This window comes from Bufo gargarizans, chromosome 11 (genome assembly GCF_014858855.1).
Source record: "Bufo gargarizans isolate SCDJY-AF-19 chromosome 11, ASM1485885v1, whole genome shotgun sequence".
Taxonomy (NCBI): Eukaryota; Metazoa; Chordata; class Amphibia; order Anura; family Bufonidae; genus Bufo; species Bufo gargarizans.
Window position 1 is genome coordinate 44,948,318 of NC_058090.1, and position 21,450 is coordinate 44,969,767.

General features: G+C 44.7%; 1 protein-coding gene across 2 annotated transcripts in view; it reads left to right on the forward strand.

Annotated features, from left to right (window-relative positions):
- Nucleotides 1-19,168, forward strand: part of LOC122921466 (deubiquitinase DESI2-like) — a 119,583-nt gene extending 100,415 nt beyond the window's left edge. For both annotated transcript variants that reach the window (XM_044271444.1, XM_044271443.1), the window contains exons 3-5: nucleotides 12,890-12,983; nucleotides 14,478-14,619; nucleotides 16,219-19,168. In XM_044271444.1, the coding sequence (XP_044127379.1) occupies nucleotides 12,890-12,983; nucleotides 14,478-14,619; nucleotides 16,219-16,479 (497 nt within the window). In that variant the 3' untranslated portion in view covers nucleotides 16,480-19,168. The remainder of the gene's footprint in view (nucleotides 1-12,889; nucleotides 12,984-14,477; nucleotides 14,620-16,218) is intronic.
- The last annotated feature ends 2,282 nt before the right edge of the window (nucleotides 19,169-21,450 follow it).

Here is a 21,450-nt window from a genome sequence, read left to right on the forward strand (position 1 = left end):
GAGTGGTATATTACATTGGAAGCCTCCATATTTTAGTTTGTAATGCTCTTATTACCTCCCCCTTCCCCCAACATACACATTAAAGATGTTGTCTAATCTGTGGGCAGTGCATGGTACCACAAGAGATGCTGAGCAGATTGATATACACTGACGAGCAAAAGGGTAACAATGTTTTGAACTTTTGACTTTCAAGCTCCATATCTCACCATCCACTATAGCTTTGAACGTGAGTCTATCATCATTATAGACAATCATCTTGGCATTTAGCATTTGATTAGTTATGCAGATTCTTCTCATGTAACTGTATTGTTACTGTTTTGCTCCTGGTGGTGAACAATCTTTTTCTTCTTGTATACTACAAATTACAACCTGTTCTCACATAATCTAATAGCTCAGTGTGTTGCTAGGTTGATTCCCAAGTGAAATCCAGGAGCAGCCATGAAGACTATTTCCCAAGAAAAGAAAAACAGCCTCATCCAGCTCATCGATAGTGGTATCTCGGCCAAGAAAACTGTCAAACAGCATCATCTGAGTGCCATGACAGTTGGAAGAATAGGAAATGAAGTCCATCCATCCATTCCAAAGAGGTGGACGTCCAGGCAAAATAACGGAGTAAGGGTACTTTCACACTTGCGGCAGGACGGATCCGGCAGGCTGTTCACCCTGTCGGATCCGTCCTTCCGCTGTTTCGCTGTGCCGCCGCTCCGTCCCCATTGACTATAATGGGGACAGGGGTGGCGCTCCGGCGCAGTATGACAGTGCACGGCGAAAGACCGTCGGACTAAAAGTCCTGCATGTCCGACTTTTTAGTCCGGCGGCCTCTGACCGCGAACTGCCGTACTGCGCCGGAGCGCCGCCCCGTCCCCATTATAGTCAATGGGAACGGAGCGGTCCGGCTGCACGGCGAAACAGCGGAAGGACGGATCTGACAGGGTGAACAGCCTGCCAGATCCGTCCTGCCGCAAGTGTGAAAGTACCCTAAACAAGTCAGCTTATCACAAGGTCTATCAGTTCTGGCGCAACAAACACAAAAGTGGAGGTGGCTCGTTTGCTTCATAATAGTGAGATCACATCCATGCAAGCACTGAGCAATGCACATTACAAGTCTGGAATGGTGAAGAAGCCTCGACTTCAACATTGTCATAAGAAGCGTTGGCTCGAGTTTGTAAAAAAGTACAAGCAGTGCACAGTAGAACATTGGAAACGGGTGATTTGGAGCGATGAGACAAATGTCAATAGACTGGGCTCTAACGAGTGCAAATGGGCCTGAAAGAAACAAGGGAAAAGGGGGCTAACGGATCAAGAAATTGAAGGAACTGTCAAGTTCGGTGGAGGAATCCTGATGATATGAGGTTGTTTCAAAGCCAAAGGTGTTGGATACTTGACCGGGATCGATGGTGGTCTCAATGCTGAGCTAAATGTGAGTATCCTACACGACGAGTTACTTCATACACTCGAGTACTATTGGTATGAAAAGCCGACTTAGTGTACCAGAAGAACAATGACCCGAAGCATACGTCGAGATTGGCGAACAAATGGTTTAATGACAATGGAGTAGAGGTGCTGGACTGGCCCCCACAGTCCCCAGACCTCAACCCAATCGAACACTTGTGGGTAGATTTAGAGAAAAAGCTGTATCCATACCCAAGTGAGTCGACCAGCATGCACCAACATTGTGAACGTGTAGAACAATTTAGAATTTAAGGAGCAAAACAGTAACAATGCCGTTCAATGACAAGAATTTGCATAACTAATTATATGCTAAACATTTGCAAGTCCAATTATGTAGGAGATAGCCAAGATGATTGTCTATAAAATGATGGTAGTCCCATGTTCAAAGCTGTAGTGGATAGTAAGATATGGAGCCTGAAAGTCAAAAGTTCAAAACATTGTTACCATTTTGCTCATCAGTGTACAGCTTTGTGGGAGAAGATTCAGTAGAGCTGGGTGGTACTACTCAGTGACTGAAGCTATCTTTGTATACATACTTACAGTGGGATGCGAAAGTTTGGGCAACCTTGTTAATCGTCATGATTTTCCTGTACAAATCGTTGCTTGTTACGATACAAAATGTCTTGTAAATATATCATATAGGAGACACACACAGTGATATTTGAGAAGTAAAATGAAGTTTATTGGATTTACAGAAAGTGTGCTATAATTGTTTAAACAAAATTAGGCAGGTGCATAAATATGGGCACCACAAAAAAATAAATGAAATCAATATTTAGTAGATCCTCCTTTTGCAGAAATGACAGCCTCTAAACGCTTCCTGTAGGTTCCAATGAGAGTCTGGATTCTGGTTGAAGGTATTTTGGACCATTCCTCTTTACAAAACATCTTCAGTTCATTCAGGTTTTTTCATGGCTTCCGAGCATGGACAGCTCTCTTTAAGTCACACCACAGATTTTCCATTATATTCAGGTCTGGGGACTGAGATGGCCATTCCAGAACGTTGTACTTGTTCCTCTGCATAAATGCCTTAGTGGATTTGGAGCAGTGTTTAGGGTCGTTGTCTTGTTGAAAGATCCAGCCCCGACGCAGCTTCAGCTTTGTCACTGATTCCTGGACATTGGTCTCCAGAATCTGCTGATACTGAGTGGAATTCATGCGTCCCTCAACTTTGACAAGATTCCCAGTCCCTGCACTGGCCACACAGCCCCACAGCATGATGGAACCACCACCATATTTTACTGTAGGTAGCAGGTGTTTTTCTTGGAATACTGTGTTCTTTTTCCTCCATGCATAACGCCCCTTGTTATGGCCAAATAACTCAATATTAGTTTCATCAGTCCAGAGCACCTTATTCCAAAATGAAGCTGGCTTGTCCCAATGTGCTTTAGCCCACCTCAAGCGGCACTTTTTGTGCTGTAGGCGGAGAAAAGGCTTCCTCTGCATCACTCTCGCATACAGCATCTCCTTGTGTAAAGTGTGCTGAATGGTTGAACGATGCACAGTGACTCCATCTGCAGCAAGACGATGTTGTAGGTCTTTGGTGCTGGTCTGTGGGTTGACTCTGACTGTTCTCACTATTCGTCACTTCTGTCTATCCGAGATTTTTCTTGGTCTGCCACTTCGAGACTTAACTTGAACTGAGCCTGTGGTCTTCCATTTCCTTAATATGTTCCTAACTGTGGAAACAGACGGCGGAAATCTCTGAGACAGCTTTCTGTATCCTTCCCCTAAACCATGATGGGGAACAATCTTTGTCTTCAGGTAATTTGAGAGTTGTTTTGAGACCCCCATGTTGCTACTCTTCAGAGAAAATTAAAAGAGGAGGGAAACGTACAATTGACCCCCTTAAATACTCTTTCTTATAATTAGATTCACCTGTGTATGTAGGTCAGGGGTCGCTGAGCTTACCAAGCCAATTTGAGTTCCAATAATTAGTTCTAAAGGTTTTGGAATCAATAAAATGACAACAACAGTGACCAAATGTATGCACCTGCCTAATTAGCAAGGTTGCCCAAATTTTCGCATCCCACTGTATATAGGCTGTCAGTCATTGTGTGAGACCACCCACTGGACTCCTAAACCTCGAATTAGTAGGGACTTAAATTAATAAAATTCAAGTTATACTTTTCCCACACAACTATACATCAGTCTGCTCAGCTCCTCCTGCTCTAGACCATGCCGCTTTCAGTAGGACAGCATGTGCAATGTGACAGGCTCCCTTTATCTAAGACAACATACTGAACAAAAGATTGGGTTGGCATTAATGAGATATCTGTAGATTATGACACAATTGTCAGGCGCTGGTCCCACCTTTGAGACCCACTCATTTCTCTGTAACAAGGCCTCCGAAGTGAATAGAGAGCAGCCACCAATGCACGGCCACTCTCCAGTCACTACGGGTGTTCGGTGTTCGATTTCTAGCAGACGCATATTAGTGAATGATGAGGTGGCCGCACTTGTGCGGTGCGCTCTTCATTCACCGCTATGGAACTTCCAAAAACAGCCAAGCCCACTTGTTTAGCTATCTTCGGAACTCTCATAGTGATGAACGGAGAACATGCAGTGCATGGGACAACCACTATAAGGTTGTGTTCACATTTGTGTTGGAGCAGATTCCATAAAACATCTTTGTTTTTTGTTACTGTAAGTAGAACAATGCAGATGTGAACAGAACCTAACAGCAATATACCAGAGATTAGAATTTAAAGGGGTTTTACTTGACTTAAATACTGATGACCTATCCTCTGCAGTGGCATAGCTATAGGTGAAGCAGGGGAGGCGGCTGCTTTAGGGCCTCAACTCAGAAAGGGCCCATCCAAGAGGAGAACTAAAATAATTTATTGTCTAGGCCCTCTCAACAGTATTAAAACATAACATTATATACAGAGACACTGTAGGAAATGGATGGAGCGGCTGCCGGGCCTCGTCTGAGAGAGCGATGTTGACTAGCTACAGGAGTGGGGGTGTCACTGGAGGAGAGGGTTGAGCAGAAATCGCTGCGGTGGGGCCAGTCACTTTTAGATACGCCACTAATCCTCTTAATAGGTCACCAGTATCTGATCAGTGGGGGTCTGACACATGGGACCCCCTCTGATCAGCTGTTTTAGAAGGCAATGGCATTTACAGTAGCGCAACGGCCTTCTCCAGCTTTTCCTAGGCCATGTGACGACATGTTCATCAGTTACGTGGCCTTGTTGCAGCTCATCCCCATTGACTTGAATGAGGCTGAGCTGTGATGCCAAGCACAGCTGCTATAAAATGGACGGCGCTGTGCTTGGTGAGCTGCAAGAAGGCAGCAGTGCTCACATGATCATCGGTACCTTCTCCAACATCTGGTCGGCTGGGGTCCCAGGTGTCAGACGCCAACGATCAGATATTTAAGTCTTGGAAAACCCTTTCCAGACTAATATGTTCTATGCTAGTTGTGTCACTGTAAAAAAGTATTTCTTTTTCGGTAACCTTATCATAATAGGGAATTTGTTCTTTATATAGGACTTTGTTACACTAACTGTAAGTAGAATCAACTACACATTTATTATGACATCCTATTCTACAGTCTTACAGGAAAACGGTTAGGCTGTGGCAGACCTGTAGTGAGTGGCTTCCTGAGATAACAGAACAGTGGCTCGATAAAGCTCCATATACCAAGCCAGAAGGACTTTCATTGTCATATAAACACACTTACAAGCCCTTTGCACATTAGAGCAGTGACCAATATTATAACTTTGCATTGTAGTTTTCTTTCATATTTAAATGGTCACTAAGTATACTTTGCATAAATAAACAGTACAGGTAACTATAGGAAACTTTGCAATATATCTTAGAGAAAAATGCCATGTTCTAGATTTATCGTGTTTTATACTCCCTTTGCTAAACTAACTTTCTCTCTGAAATCTGTGGGAAATTCACCTTGTTAAAACAATGACGGACTGCCTGCTCACTAAAGAATCATATTACATAATCCCAAAGAAGTCCAAAGAGGGGGCAGGGGAAGGATGAACGGACAGAAGCAGAGACAGACACAACACAGACATGATTCTGCAGATTCATCAGCTAATAGTAAAGGTTATCACTTACCCTAAGTGCTTTATTCACATCTGTACTGCTAAGTATTTCTCTATAATGTCATATGGTGCTTCTAGATGATTCTGAGTGAGTGAGAGTGGGTAAGGGATCAGAAGCTGCTACCTCTATGTGTAGTCTATGGGTGGTAATGATACCAACTAGTCTCCACCCACCAAATCAACTGACAACTGAGAATTAGAGAAGCAGTCTGCAAAGGAAATTCCACCGAAAACCTGTCCTTTCTGCCTCCCAAACATCTCAATGGAAAGCAGCGCTGATGAAGGGACAAGTCTGGTGATATGTCCAACATATCTAAGTATGCTCTGCCCTACTCACTGTTGTGGCTAGCATAGGGCACATAGAGAAAAACTGATCAGCCAGTGTTCTTTATCTTCCTCCTCATTGCTGTCATTACAATTTTCTTAAATCGAATGGGTCATCTATATTTTTTCTACCAATTAAAACCTTATATTGATACATATCCTTATTTTTTATCTTTTTTTTTATTTTTATGATTGTAGATTATTTTTATTCTATTTCCTGAACGTGATTATGGGGACAGATATTCTTTACAGCAGTCACCATGGGCCATAGATACAATGGACAGGAGGGGACTAATTGATATCTACAGGAGAGTTTTCTAGACATGCTCTGTGACCTGTGCAGAGTTCATTGTGCAGCAAGGGGGAGGTGAGCTGTGACCATCACTAATTGTAGTATCTATAACACAAGATGTCTATAGGCCTGGTGGGCCAGTGTGCAAGCTTCTGGATTTTAGGATACTTTTTTAAATATAATGACATGGGAAATTAAAAAAAAATATCACCTATCTTAAAAACAAATGATATGTAACAAAAACTTGATTTACCCAATATCATTTTTCATTACACATTCTCTTTAAGCTCAGAAGGTAGTTTATTTAAAGATTAGGCCAACAGTTGCCATTCTACATTTTAGCCAAACTAAGTTTATATGAAATGCATACCCACCTTTGAAAACTGTAGACTAATTAGCCTTTAACGACAAGCTGACAACCCTAGCATTTACCAAAAGGGCTGGCTTACCATTTATCCTATCCTACTATTATAATGTATTGGTTTAGACATCAAGACTGTGCAATGGCCAACTGCAAAATGAAATGGTTATGTCATAGGTGTCAACAGTCCCGATTTGGAGGGATAATCCTGATTTTATTGCAAAGATTCTTAGGTTTCCCTTTCCTGGGCAGAATGTGATGTCCCACTCCCTCCTCCTTGTTTTTTTAGCCACTGCTTGCTTTTTACATGGTGTAAGAAGGTACCTGGAATCATTGTGGATGGAAGGTATGTGTCACCGAGGTTCCTGGCCTCGGTGAAGTAAGAGCCGGTATTTTATGTGTCAGCAGCAGCTATTGCTAATTGACACCTAAAGATTTAGCATGGCTGTTATAGCTGATCCGGGACGGCTCTTACTGGGAGTAGTCAAAGAGATGGGTGGGTAACTACTCCCCATGTTCCAGGCCGGGTTTTGCCAGGCATAAAAAACAGCCAGCACTGCCAGGTGTGGTGGATTTACCTCCCTCTGACAGTGGAGCTCAGAAGTCTGTGTGCTGTGAACTGAGGGCTGTGCTGGGATTTGAGGTTTGAGCCAGGCTGGAGGACTCAGGCCCCTCTAAAGGCGAACAGGCCGCCTATGGACTTGATGAGGCTGAACGGCTAACAGGGTGTGAATTAACACCCAGGAAAAAAGTTGTCTTTTATTGTTTATGGACTTTCCTTGTGTGCGAACAAACACCAAGCCGCCTGCCTTTTGTGATACACCTTATCTGCATTTTGTTATACACCAATGTGTGAATAAACACCGCTGTTTGATTCAAGAACTGTGTACGTTGCCTCTGTGCTGCACCAGCTAGTCCTAACTACCAGAGCGAATCCCCACAATTGGTGGAGGATTATGTCGTACATCAAACCAGCTGTATTTCAACCCGTGCCCCATGACAAAATAGAGGCTCTTGTGAAGGCCCTTATGGAGGCTAATTTGCAGCAGCGGGAAACCAACTTGTACCAACAGGAGGCTAATAAGCAGCGGCAAGAAACCAACCAGTTGCTGCTACAACACGTGATGGCTTTGCAGACAGCAGGAGCAGCCCCAAGCGTCCACGATGCCTGGAAAGCAGTCCGTGCAGCGATCCCTAAGATGACACCCGCAGACAACATCGAAACCTACCTGGTAATGTACGAGAAAGTGGCCACCAGAGGTCGTCGCTCCTTTCCTGGCATCAGAGTCCCAGCTGGTGTATTTCGACTTGCCGGACGATCAAGCGGCCGACTACCCGAAGGTAAAGGGTGAGATTTTGGCAAGACTGGGGGTGAATATGTTGGTCCGGGACCAGCGGGTACATCAGTGGGGGTTTAAGCCGGCTGAGCCGGCGAGACCCCAGTATTATGACTTACTCCACCTTTTGAAAAAGTGGCTACAGCCTGATGTGCTGAGTCCCACAGCTATGCTGGATAGACTATTGGCTGCCATATTCTGGAGGGCGCTGCCACCCCCTCTCCAGGACTGGATCGGCCAGGTAACTCCTGGAAATGCCCTGGAAATGGTGGACCTGGTGGAATGCTATGAGGCCACCAAGAATCTCAGGGGGGCTCTTTTGGGAGGAGGGCAGGCAAACTTCAGAACTCCCCAACCCAGGCCCACCGGTATGAGCCAATGAAACCACCCTGGGAGGTTCCTATGGGCCATATCCAGTTAATCTGCTGGCGGTGTCAGGAACCTGGTCACACCATGGCTGAGTGTCCTCATCGGGTTGAGCCCATAGACACTAATTGTGATTACCGACAATAGCTATATGCTAGGAAACTGTGTGCCACAGGTACCCCGGAGACTCTAGACCACTTGTGCCAGGTGGAAGTGGGAGACACTCAAGCGGAGGCACTGCTGGACTAAGGGAACTGGTGACCCTGGTAAGGGCTACCCTGGTGCGGTCCGCTGAGTATACTGGCCGGAAAGTTGGGGTGATGTGCATTCATGGAGACTTGAAAGACTACCCCACCACGCAGGTGTCTCTAACCACGGTGGCCGGCAGGTAGATCCATGAAGTGGCAGTCGCCACAAATCTCCACTATGAACTCATAATAGGGAGAGACTTTCCAGGTTTCCCTGCCCTATGATCGGTTGTGAGAGTTAAGGATACCCCTGAGACAGGAATAAGCCCAGGAGATTGGCCTTGTTCAGGGGGATGCCCGGAACCCTGGAAATCTGAGGCTGAAGGGCCAGCAGTAGGCGTGACCACCACATCTGTGGAAGAGGGGGAGACAACCCCACGTAGGGTAATGGAGTTAATGGAGATGTTTTCCTGAGTGGGGATACCCAAAGAGGTTCTGACTGACCAGGGTACTCCTTTTATGTCCAAGGTCATGCGGGAGCTCTGTAAGTTGCTGAATATCAAACAGATACAGATATCTGTCTATCACCCGCAAACTGACGGCCTAGTAGAAAGGTTTAATCAAACATTAAAAACTATGTTAAAACGAGTAGTAGCTAGGGATGGAAAGGGACTGGCACCTCCGTCTGCCCTATGTTATGTTTGCAGAGAAGTGCCCCACGCCTCTACTGGGTTCTCGCTCTTCGAACTACTATATTGCAGACATCCACGTGGTCTGTTGGAGATAGCCAAAGAGGCATGGGAGCAACAACCCACACCATATAAAAGTGTTGTTAAATATGTCAACCAGATGCAGGAACGTATGGAAACTGTGTTGCCGCTGGTAAATGAACATATGGAGGCATCTCAGCGGGGTCAAAGTCGGGTGTATAATCGGCAGGCTCGGGTCCGGATCTTTAACCCAGGAGATCGGGTTTTGGTTCTGGTACAGACAATGGACAGTAAGTTACTGGCTAGGTGGCAGGGACGCTGCGAGGTACTTGAAAAGGTTGGAGAAGTAGACTAGCCAGGGCGGAAGCCGGACCAGGTGTACAATGTGAATTTACTCAAACCGTGGAAGAATAGGGAGACCAGTACTGACGATAGCCCACGGCCGAGTTTTCTAGGAGGTAGAGGTTCTGGCCCCTAAGTCTGATGTAAGGGAAGCGGTTGCCACAGTGAAGATTGTTGACAGCCTCTCCTCTAAACAGACTCAGGAGGCTAGGGAGTTCGTCAACAGGAACACAGATGTGTTCTCAAACCTCCCTGGACGCACTTCCATAATCCAGAATGACATTGTCACTGAGCCTCAGGCCAAAATCCGGTTGAAACCATACCAGGTACCCGAGGCTTGGCGACAGGCCATCTCTGAGGAAGTACAACTAATGCTGCAACTAGACGTCATCGAGGAGTCTAGAAGTGAGTGGGCCAGCCCTATAGTACCGATACCCAAACCGGACGGGACGTTGCGGTTTTGTACCGATTTTCGAAAATTAAACAAGGTATCCAAGTTCGATGCGTATCCCATGTCCTGGGTAGACGAGCTGATTGAGAGGTTAGGACAAGTCCGGTATTTTTCTGTTTTGGACCTTTGGCAGGTACCCTTAACGGAGGCTGCCAAAGAGAAAACGGCTTTCATCACACCGGAGGGGTTGTACCAGTATAAGGTGTTACCCTTTGGTCTGCATGGCGCCCCCGCAACTTTTCAAAGGCTAATGGACATTGTGCTGCGACCACATCGTCGGTATGCTTCGGCTTACCTGGACGATATTGTCATCCACAGTACCGACTGGGAAAGTCACCTGCCCAAAGTGCAGGCTGTAGTAGAATCCCTTTGAAAAGCTGGACTAACCGCTAACCCAAAAAATGTGCAATAGAGTTAGAGGAGACAAAATACATGGGGTAAGTCATTGGGCGTGGAGTGATCAAACCCCAAGTAAACAAAATAGAGGCGATAAGAAATTGGCCCCGACCTGTCACCACTAAACAAGTAAAGTCGTTCCTAGGAATAATAGGCTATTACATGAGATTTGTTCCCCACTTTGCCACAATAGCCGCGCCCTTAACAGAGCTCTTGAAGGGACGAAAATCAGTGGTGGTTCGCTGGGATGATTGGGCTAAAGAGGCTTTTTCCACTTTGAAGTTGGCCCTGTGCGGATCCCCTGTTTTGGTGATGCCCGACTTCAATAGGTAGTTCGTGGTAAAGACAGATGCCTCCGAAGTAGGCCTCGGTGCTGTACTCTCTCAGGAAGTCAACGGGAAGGAGCATCCCCTTGTCTTTTTAAGCCGCAAGCTCCCCCCAGCCGAAACCAGGTATAGCATAGTGGAGAGAGAGTGCCTGGCTATCAAGTGGGCAGTCGAGTCTCTCCGCTACTATTTGTTGGGGAGAAAGTTCCGCCTGGTGACTGACCACTCCCCTCTCAAATGGATGAGCCAGGCCAAAGAGAGAAATGTCAGAGTCACCAGGTGGTTCCTGTCCTTGCAGAACTTTAAGTTCCGTGAAACACAAGGCAGATCGGTTGCAGGAAAACGCGGATGCCCTGTCCCGGGTATACTGTATGGCAGGTGTTCACCCCCTCAGGAATGAACAAACGGGGGGGGGGGGGGTATGTAAGAAGGTACCTGGAATCATCGTGGATGGGAGGTATGTACCACCGAGGTTCCTGGCCTCGGTGAAGTAAGAGCAGGTATTTTATGTGTTAGCAGCAGCTATTGCTAATTGACACCTAAAGATTTAGCATGGCTGTTATAGCTGTCCGTTACCCCTGATGAAGCCAGATTAGCTGGCGAAACATGTTGGGGGACAGTTTAGTGACTCTGAAGTCTGTGTCAGTTCCAGCTACAAGGTTGATTAGCAGAGCATGTCCAAGTTTGAACAGTGTTTGCACATAGAATCCTCTATAGCAATACAGATAGGACGGTGCTGTACAGGTCTGCTATCACAGTATGCACGGGGAGTGCATGCTCGGCTCACATTGTAGCTAGGATACACATGCTGAAGTACTAACAGGGCATCAGATAGTTTTAACTCTTTCCTTAGCTCACTTTCCTTTCACTCAGCAATTCTTAGCAGATTCATTAAAAGTAAAGATTTATTATCTGGGACAAGTGAGGTCAATAGCCTAAATAGGCTTTATCTGTTAATCATCTATTATGGGTCATCATAAAATAATGACCATTTTTGACCATCCTTTACCTGAGATCCCCCCATCTGAACATATTTCTAAATGTTGGCAATTATACCATGTACAGAGACAGAGGCTGGGGTAATTCTATACCATCACTGCCCTCTAGTCCCAGGATGCCCCTTACTACCACTACTACTATTTCTGCCGAAGGGTCAGACAGTGATGAGCGGCAGGGGTCATATTCGAATTCGCGATATTTCGCAAATATTTTGTAGAATATTCGCTATATTCTTCATTTTTTTGGTCGAAAAAAGGTAATGATCGCGTAATATGTGAATATTAAGTGATCAATACAGGTGTGGGTCAAAAACGAATATATAGCACTATAGAATATAGTGCTATATATTAGTTTTTTTTAGAATATTTGTCATTTTTTTTACATCTAAAGTTATGATTCCTCCCTGCTTAAGTTGCTTGTCAAGCAACTTAAGCAGGGAGGAATCATGACTTCAGATGGAAAAAAATTACGAATATTCTAATAAACGAATATATAGCACTATATTCTATAGTGCTATATATTAGTTTTTGACCAACGCCTGTATTAATCACGTAATATTCACATATTACGCGATCATTACCTTGCCGATTTTTCGAGTAAAAAAAAGACGAATATTTGAAAAATGAATACATAGCACTATATTCGAAATATTCGCAAATTCTCGTAGTTGCGATATTCACGATAAATATTCGGAATTCGAATATTCGCGTTCAACACTAATAAGGACCTACCTGCTTTAAGTTGACCTGTCCCCTCTCCTGACATGCCTGTTTAAATAGCTTCATGCATTCCCCATGTAATAACAATTCTGGAGCATCTATTCTTATAGCTCTATGTTGTGCCATTCCTTTGTTATTTCTACTAGAAGTTATGAATGAATTGCTAGCAGTCTGCAGTAAGGGTACAGGGGGGAGGTAACCAGTTAGGGATGTGTACCTGCACAGACTCACTCTATCCAATCAGTGCTGCCATTGTCAGACTGTGCAGGTACACACCCCTAACTGGTTACCACCCCTCTGTACCCTTACTGCTGACTGCTAGCAATTATTCATAACTTCTAGTTGAAATAATAAAGAAATGGCACAACAAGACTAGATGCTCCAGAATTGTTATTACATGGGGAATGCATGAAGCTATTAAAACAGGCATGTCAGGAGCGGTGACAGGTCCTCTTTAAATCTTTGAAAGTCCTCATTAAAGTTGGTGAAGTAGATAAAACAAAAGACTGTATTATTTTCACTGAAATCATCCTATTTGTCTGCACTTCTATAATTGCAGAGTTTGCCTATGGAGGACATCCCTACCCATTTAGTGGGATATTTGAGATCACACCTGGCAGTGCAGTGGAACTTGGAGAAACTTTCAAATTTAAGTAAGATTTTGTACATATTATATTTATATCTTTTTATCACAAATTCTACAGTGAACCAACATGGCAACTAACATGTTTGCTATATTCTAGACCAAGGAGAGGAGTCGAAGGCATTATCCATTCCTCACCTTTAAAGGGCATCTGTCAGCAGATCTGTACCTATGACACTGGCTGACCAGCTTAAGGCATCTGTGTTGGTCCCATGGCCCTATGTGCCCGCACTGCTGAGAAAAATTATGTTTTAATATAAGCAAGTGAGCCTCTAGGAGCAACGATGGCGTTACCCTTCCTTCTAGAGGCTTTGCTCTCTCTGCAACTGCTGTGCCCCTGCACTTTGATTGACAGGACCAGGCAGTGAAACCGTCATCATGGTTGACCGTGTGAATCAAAGTGCAGAGGGCACGGCAGTTGCAGAGAGAGCAGAGCCTCTAGGAGTAATGGCAACACCCCCTAATGCAAGACGCCTTCAGCTGCCAAGCGCACATGCAACAGGTCAGCTAGTTTTATAGGTACAAAGATGGCCTTTAAAATAGCTGTGCCAGTTTAATTCTTGGATACAGATCCAAAATGACCAGGCAGCAGGCACAGTGTATTTTAATGGAAGCTGCAGTGGTCACTTTAAAGGGGATATCCGGCTTTGGAGCTGACTGCAGTCCTAACCTGTAACCCATACAAAACCCAAAAAACACTACTCATCGTCCTCAGCCTCTTCGCCGCTTTGTTCCTGGTCCCAGTGTGATTGTTTGCAGCAGTCAAGGGAACAAGCTGCTTCCTGGACCCACAGGGACCAAAAAAAGCCAGGAACAGAGAGGCAGCTAGGCAGCGGACAAGTGAGTAGTAGTAGTATTTTTTTTTTTTTGTGAAGGGGCACATGTGAGGACTGTAGGGGTTGTTGTCTCCAAGGCCAGACAACCCCTTTAAGAAAGTGGCTGTTCTGTATAGGAAGATGATCAGGCAAACAAGGGAGCATGGTTTCACACATCTTCGAAAGCTTCAAAAGGACATAATTCAGTAAGTTGCCTATGCTAACCTAAATACATGAAAGTATACATTTGCAACAGGGATTTCCCAGAAGTCGGCATTAGCTGAAGTAAGACAGCCAGGAGATGCATAGCAATTTACCAAAGTGAAGCAGAAGTGAATTTTTGAATAATCTGAGGTCAAGGCAGACAGAGTTCTTGCAGAATTGACTAGGGTCAGAGCCAGCAGAGATCAGAAGTGAGGTCACAGATTTAGTCAAGTCAAAACCAAGAAGAAATAGCAGACAAACACCTTAGTGGAGGACTGGCACCTACAGGACCTAGGTCTCGGGCATGGTGGAGGGTCACAAGAAACCTTTGGTACATTTTAGCCACCTTTAAGAAGATGGGAATGACGCACTTGCAGGAGATGGGTGGTGGAGAAGACATGGGACATATTTTCTTCCTAAGTGTCTACAGTCATTAGCAATGGACACATCTGTTTTTCTAACTATCTAATATCTGTGTCTCACAGGGAAGCTATAGCACTTGGCACAACGGATTTCACAGAAGAAGACATCGATAACATCATGGAGGAACTGGGGAAGGAATACAAGGGCAACGCCTATCACTTAATGCACAAAAACTGCAATCATTTCTCTGCGGTTCTGGCTGAGGTTAGTAACGTGGTGACCCCTGTTCATCTGCATTTAACTCCATCTCATTTCACTAAAATCCGAGGTGGGGGAGGGGGACGGTCCCTGGATCGCTGCTGCTGTTGTATGAACAGACCAGACAGCAGTTGTAATGATATTCACACACTTATGGCTGATGTGAGATGTGAAATGAAGGGGCACGTACATAAAGGACCCATGCCCACTCATATTTTTTATATATTATTGCAGGAGAAAGCTTTCAGCCATGGTATATAGATCACAGGGTCCGGCCATGTCAATATCTTTTCACTGGATTATGGTTATGACACGTTGGCCCAAAGTTGTAGCTAGACCTGCCTTTATCCAGGGAAATCATTCTGTTTGCTACCTTAGCCCTGTGTTTAAATACCCTCATCAAGGGGCCCATTAGCACCCCCTACACATATGCCCCACCTGCTACTCCCTTGCAGCAATCAGCCCTGGTATATGGCAAACATATATTTAAAGGGGCTGTCGGGGGACAGAAATACTGATGGCCAATCTGCAGTATCGACCATCTATATCAAATCAGTGGAGATCCGACTTTTTACGATCAGGTACCTAAAGAACATCAGCCTCTTCATAGAGCGGCGCTGTAGATTGTATACTGTGTTCAGTATTGCAGTACAATCCCATTCACTTGAATGGGACTAAGTTACAGAAAGACTATGGGGGTCATTTATGATTAGATATACACCACTTTGTGCGCCGCAATCTGTGACTTTTCTCCCTTTTCCGCTGCTCATGCCAGGTCTAAAAAAGGTGCGGACTGGCCGTCCCGTCTCATTTATTATTTTATACGCCTGTTTTAGGCACAGAAAATTGTCTAAATCTACACCAGCAATGGAGCTGGCGTAGATTTAGACATGTGTAAAGTCCGCCTAAGTTATGTAGAGGCCGGCGCCTCTACATAACTTAGGCAGATAAACCGCCAGCGCAGGTGGGACGAAGACTGGCGTCTAAATCGCCGGTCTTCATAAAAGTCCCCCTATGTGACCAATGGACATGATGTCACAGGCCAAGAAAGAGGTCCCTTCTAACAGTTAATCGGTTGGGATGCCAGGAGTCAGACCCCCAGATATTGATTGCCCATTCTGAGGATAGGTCATCAATAGTTAAATCCTGGATAACCCCTTTAATTTGATTAGATGTTACTCAAAATGCATCGTCTGAGCTAAATAAAAATGTGGGCACCCCCTTTTTCTACTGCTTCTGCCAGCACTGCGCTACATTATGTTCCTGGCTGCAGTGGTGACGTTCTATGCATGCAGGTCAAGGTGCAGCCAATCACTGGCCTCAGCAGTACACAGGACGCCACTAGGGAAGTCAGTAATTTGGCTGCAGCAGTGACCTGCATACACAAAATGTCACTGCTGCAGCCAGGAAAACAGACAGCAGGGGGAAGGAACTGTGCACAGTGCTAGAAGGATTGAAAAGGGGTGAGTAGCAATTCTTTTGTTATTGCAGTCCATTTACAGGAGCTGATTGAGTTTTTATTTAAAGGGGTTGTACAGTGCACAGCCCCTTCAACTGGGACAACCCCTGCAAATTTCTTCATGCTGGTTTATCTTGTTATTTCAGATGCTGTGTGGAAAGGAAATCCCACGTTGGGTGAACCGCTTAGCTTACTTCAGCTCATGCATACCATTTCTCCAGAGTTGCCTACCTAAAGAGTGGTTGACACCAGCAGCTCTACAGAGTCACATCAGCCTCGGCCTCCAGCGAGAAGATCAAGGAGACATAACAGATGAGGACTCTCCATCGACATTGAATGTGGCAGCGGGCACCACAACAACGTCCTCAGCTGGGTCATCACGAACCTGTAGACACACTAGAGTTTAAGTGACCGTGTTCTTCAGGACTCTCTCTTCTGAATCACGATCTAGGACTGTCACCTATCTCACGACCTGGTTTTACTCAGACTTTGCTTTGGGGAAATTTTACCATTTTCTGTGAATTCTCTCTCCCACAGTGTGATTCTTTGCATTTTGAAAGGATCATGATTATGCAAAAAGCAACAATTTTCTTTAGAAGATTAATTCCCAAGGAATTCATGTGTTGGCTGCGTTTTCCTATTTCTTTACCACATGCACGTATCGCCTACACAGGGTGAAGGGGGCAAAGATAGGGTCCACATCACGTTTTTCCCATCCGTTTAACGTATAAATTAATTGGTTGCCTAAGACTGATGCAATTGTTCACCATAGAGTTCCATTGTAAAAAAAAAAAATATAATCGTATATTTTTTTTTACCGGACTCTGCAGGATACAAGAATGTGGAGTGCTGCATTTTTGCATCCTTTTTTTCTAATGTATACGTCAAACTGAGGCATAAAATGTGATGTGAACCCACCCAAATATTGATGGCGTTGTCACTATGTCATCAGATTGTAATTCTAAGAAATGGATAGGACACGAAGGATGAATAATCCGGTTCAAAATTGTGCCTTTCCAAAATGCAGGTGACTTGTACAAATATCAAAGTTTCTCTGCATCGCATCGTCTTGATTGTATATCACTGGAATATGGCTTCACTTCCTGCTCAGTGGTAGTCTGAGCTTTTCGACTGCTGAGACCCCCATCCATCCTCAGGATGAAGGGGCTGCAGTGTGCTCCTGTCCGCACACTGTCCATTCACTTGAACATGCATGGTCCTGAACAGGTGGTGGTCAGGCGCCATAGCATTATACCCCATTATTGTGCAACCCCAATATCAGATAAAATGCAGGCAGATCATACCGTTCATACAGAGGTAAATCTGCCAGACGCGAGATTAAACTTAGGCTAGTCCAAGCTTGTTTAGCCGACAGCCAGGGACAGACTGGATACTTAAAGCGGCCCTGGAAAAAAATAAAAGTGGCCCCATGTTGTAGGCGAATCCAAACTGACAGAAGGTGGCGCCAACACAAGTAGGTGGGTTAGCATTAACATACTGCGGCACATAATACCACCCCAGCAGAACCTAATACCACAGTGCATCACAAAATGATGCTCCAGCAACACAACATACCTCCCCAGTAACTGCCCCTCTGTGGTGGCCAACGCCAGCTGACACGTTCTGTTCTCCTACTCCAATTGCCTTAGGATGGCAATACAGTTGAATTCAGGAGTCAGGAGGGGTGTCACGTCATTATTTTCTTAAGGACGGCTTAGGTGGCTTCCTGGGCATCAGCCATTTCACCCCTGCTGAAATTATCATTCCCGATCCCATGTGCATGCATGCTCTGCCAAGGTGAGTACGAATGTGTTATGAATGGGGACAGGGGAAGAAGCCACAGCTAGACACCTCCCCGAGAACAAAAAAGGTTGTGCAATTGAAATCCAATTGCTTAATCCTTATCTATCCCCCAATACCTGTCACAGAGAGTCAAGAGCCCCCCCCATACATATTAGAGGGTCCGCCGATCCCGCTGAGATTGACATGTTCAGCCAACATTTATCTAATGTGTATGGCTAGCAGATCCTCCTGCTGCACTATAAGACTGGGGCTATATGGTGACCTAATATGCCACAGCAAGTCTCATAAAAGATTTAAAAACAGTCAAATTGCAGAAAAGTCGCAGTCGCACTCAACTTGCATTGCGGCCTACGACCAGACAATCGAAGTGTGGAATTTCTTGTGACTGGCGCTTCACAGTATGTTGTGAGTCGCATCGCAACCCCATTGACAATCATTGGATGTGATTAACGATGTGACATTGCAATCTTTATGTAGTCCCAATCTAACTAAATCTTTGAAAAGTATGTGCTCTGTCTGTGAGCTCCAGGGACATGTCTTTCAGAAAACTAATCTGCAGCATCTTTTCTTGCAACTCAGCATTTTGCTGTTTCTCTGTTGATCCTCCTGGAAGTGTATTAACAAAGTGACAGCTTGGAGTTAAGGGGGATTGTCCCATTATAATAATTAATCCTCTATGCACAGGATAGGGGATAAGCCTCTGCTCAGTGGGGGTCTGACCATTATGGTCCCCGATGGTCACGAGAACGGGGGCCTGCGTTCCCATGTTTGAATGAAGCGGTACTTCTATGGGACTGGGGATGAATGGAGTGGCACCTCTATGGGCCTGGAGATTAATGGAGTGGCACCTCTATGGGCCTGGAGATAAATGGAGCAGCAGAGCACATGCGTGCCCACCAGCTATTTAAATAGGGGAACATGGGCCCCAGTTCTCATGATCGGTGGGGGCCCCAGTGATTGGACCCTCGATGATCAGACACTTATCCCCTAAATTTACACAACATGCAGCAAGGACCAGGAAGAGGACTGCTGTATCTGAACAAGGGGCAGCAGGTTTTCTGCCTGTCTACATCTAAAGATGCATTGATTGACTGGATAACTTCTTTCCAGACCATTATACTATGGAAACTACTCCCTGGCAGACTGCGGTCAATATCGCCTTCATGGTTTCCGTACAGATGGACTGGAAACATGTCACATTAATTCTTCAGCACATAATTTATTTCTGTTTGGAGCCGTTAATACATTTATTTGTATAAAATGCACAAAACTGTAAGAATAAAAGAGAAGAATGTGAAGAACTGAAACAAATGGTCTTTACCATATATTCAGTGTCCAGTATGAACTGAGACAACTGATCCAGAATATATTCCTCTGGTTACACTTGTGAGAAATGAACAGTGAACGCTCTGCAACCCATGCAGTGATATCAGGCTGCTGGTCAGATATGGAAGAATTGGTATTGAACCTGGAGATGACCTCCTGACCATATATTGGTCTACTATTGAACCTGAACTCTCTAAAGTCTAGGCCTGTGATGGCTAACCTTCGGCACTCCAGCTGTGGAAAACTACGACTCCCAAGAGGCACACTTGCTTGGCTGTTCTCAGAACCTCATAGAAATGAATGGAGAATGCTGCGAGTCGTAGTTTCACCACACATGGAGTGCCGGAGGTTAGCCATCACTTGTATGCTATACACAGAGTTATACATGTCCAGAGTACTCTAGCCACCACTTGGCTCCGTTTAGGAGATGGGTCTGGGTCCATGTGGTGGGACCTGCAACTATCAGACAATGGGAGCATATCCTAGCGAGGAGCTGCAGACATAAGGTGGTAAGTTCTTTTTTCAGACTATTTAAAAAGTTGTTTACTGTATTTTTTGGACTATAAAAAGCACTTTGTTCCCCACAAAATGGGAGGAAAGTGGCAGTGAGTCCTATAGTCTGAATGGTAACGACTGCTTCCATTATGGTGGAGTTCTGACCGCACACAGTTGCAGGACGTAGTGCACGTAGGCATGCACTATGACATAACGATGTGTGCTGTCAGGTCACAGTACACAGTGGGACCCGGAAGAAGCGATAAAGCGGTAAATCCTGGATATGTGGCTCCATCTGGAGCAAGCAAGGTTAGTTTACTATTTTTTTTAAACATCTGATGTGAGGTCTAATGGGATGGCTGATCTGAAGCTATGGAAGGCTGATCTGAGGCTAATGGAGGCTGGGGGGTATGATAGGAGGCTGATCTGAGGTTTGATGGAGAATGGGGGTCTTATTTAGGGGTCTGCTCTGAGGTCTGATAGGATAGTTTTTTTCCTATTTTCTTCCTCCAAATCCTGTATTTTTTTAGACATATCTTTTAACCTTATCAAACAATTTCTTGGTGGTGGACTTATTCACAATTGGTAAGAACCAGAAACATTTCATGGTCTACATTCCCCAAGATGCAAGCAAGCGTCTGAAATATTGGTCTACAGGGATTTTTTTCTAGAAGCGGATAAGACTATTGTGCACTCATACGGGAAGCATAGTACGGGGGCATGTCTGCGCTCCTGTTAGTCAAAATGGCACAAAAAATATTGTGGGGTTTGGCAAATGGGAGCGATCAAAGAATACTGAGAATGTATAGTTTATTCATAAGGGGCACACTCCCCTCCCTCCCCCCGCCATCTTAAGCCATGCCTTTCTCGTGAAGCTACGTAACTTTCTCAGTAGATCACACTCCCTTTTGAGCTAGGTGTAGATAATTTCTCAAAAACTAGACGCGCAAAATTTTTGCCCAATTTACAAAAAGATCTAGGTGCACTCTTATTAATAAATGTGGGTCATTACTATGTAGGGAAGGCTTTTAAAGCAGACCCACTAGTTAGACTATTAGAATAGTAATTTACAGTAGATTCAAATATTCTGCTGACATGTCCTCTTTTCAAGCTTGCCAGGTGCAGTGTTGTCAACGAGACCTTGGTTACAAATCACAAAATACATGAATGTCTACATCCGATCTGCCCTAAATATTGTCACTTAAGCTTTTATATGTAGGGATATCCCCAGCACGTTCATGAAGAGGTAAGTAGTAAAGGGCTACTGTTCTTGACAGGTCGACACGCCCCTTTTCCTGCCCATAACCCCACCAACTCTGCCCACAACACCTTTCAGTCCCACCCAAAAACGCCGCCTGTCGCACGCCCCAAACCACGCCTAAATACCGCCCATTCAGCGTCCCTTATTCTGTTAGATCTGATATTACGTCAGTAATTTAATTAAGTTTTAATATCTTTAAAAATAAAATGATATTAAGCTTGTATTAACCTCTTACTAAGCCATTATAAATATTGCTAACGGCTAATTGATCCGTCTAGCTTCCTAAAGCTAAAAGGACCTTTGATGATGTCGCCACAGGTCCTGGAAGGGAATATTTGTAAAACTTTGATTATGTTTTATTATATACGCTCGTATATTTTTAGATCTGATATCATGTCAGTATTTCAATTAAAGGGCTTCTGTCACCCCACTAAAGTAATTTTTTTTTTTGGGCTAGTTACATTCCTTATAGTGCGATATATGAGAATATAAT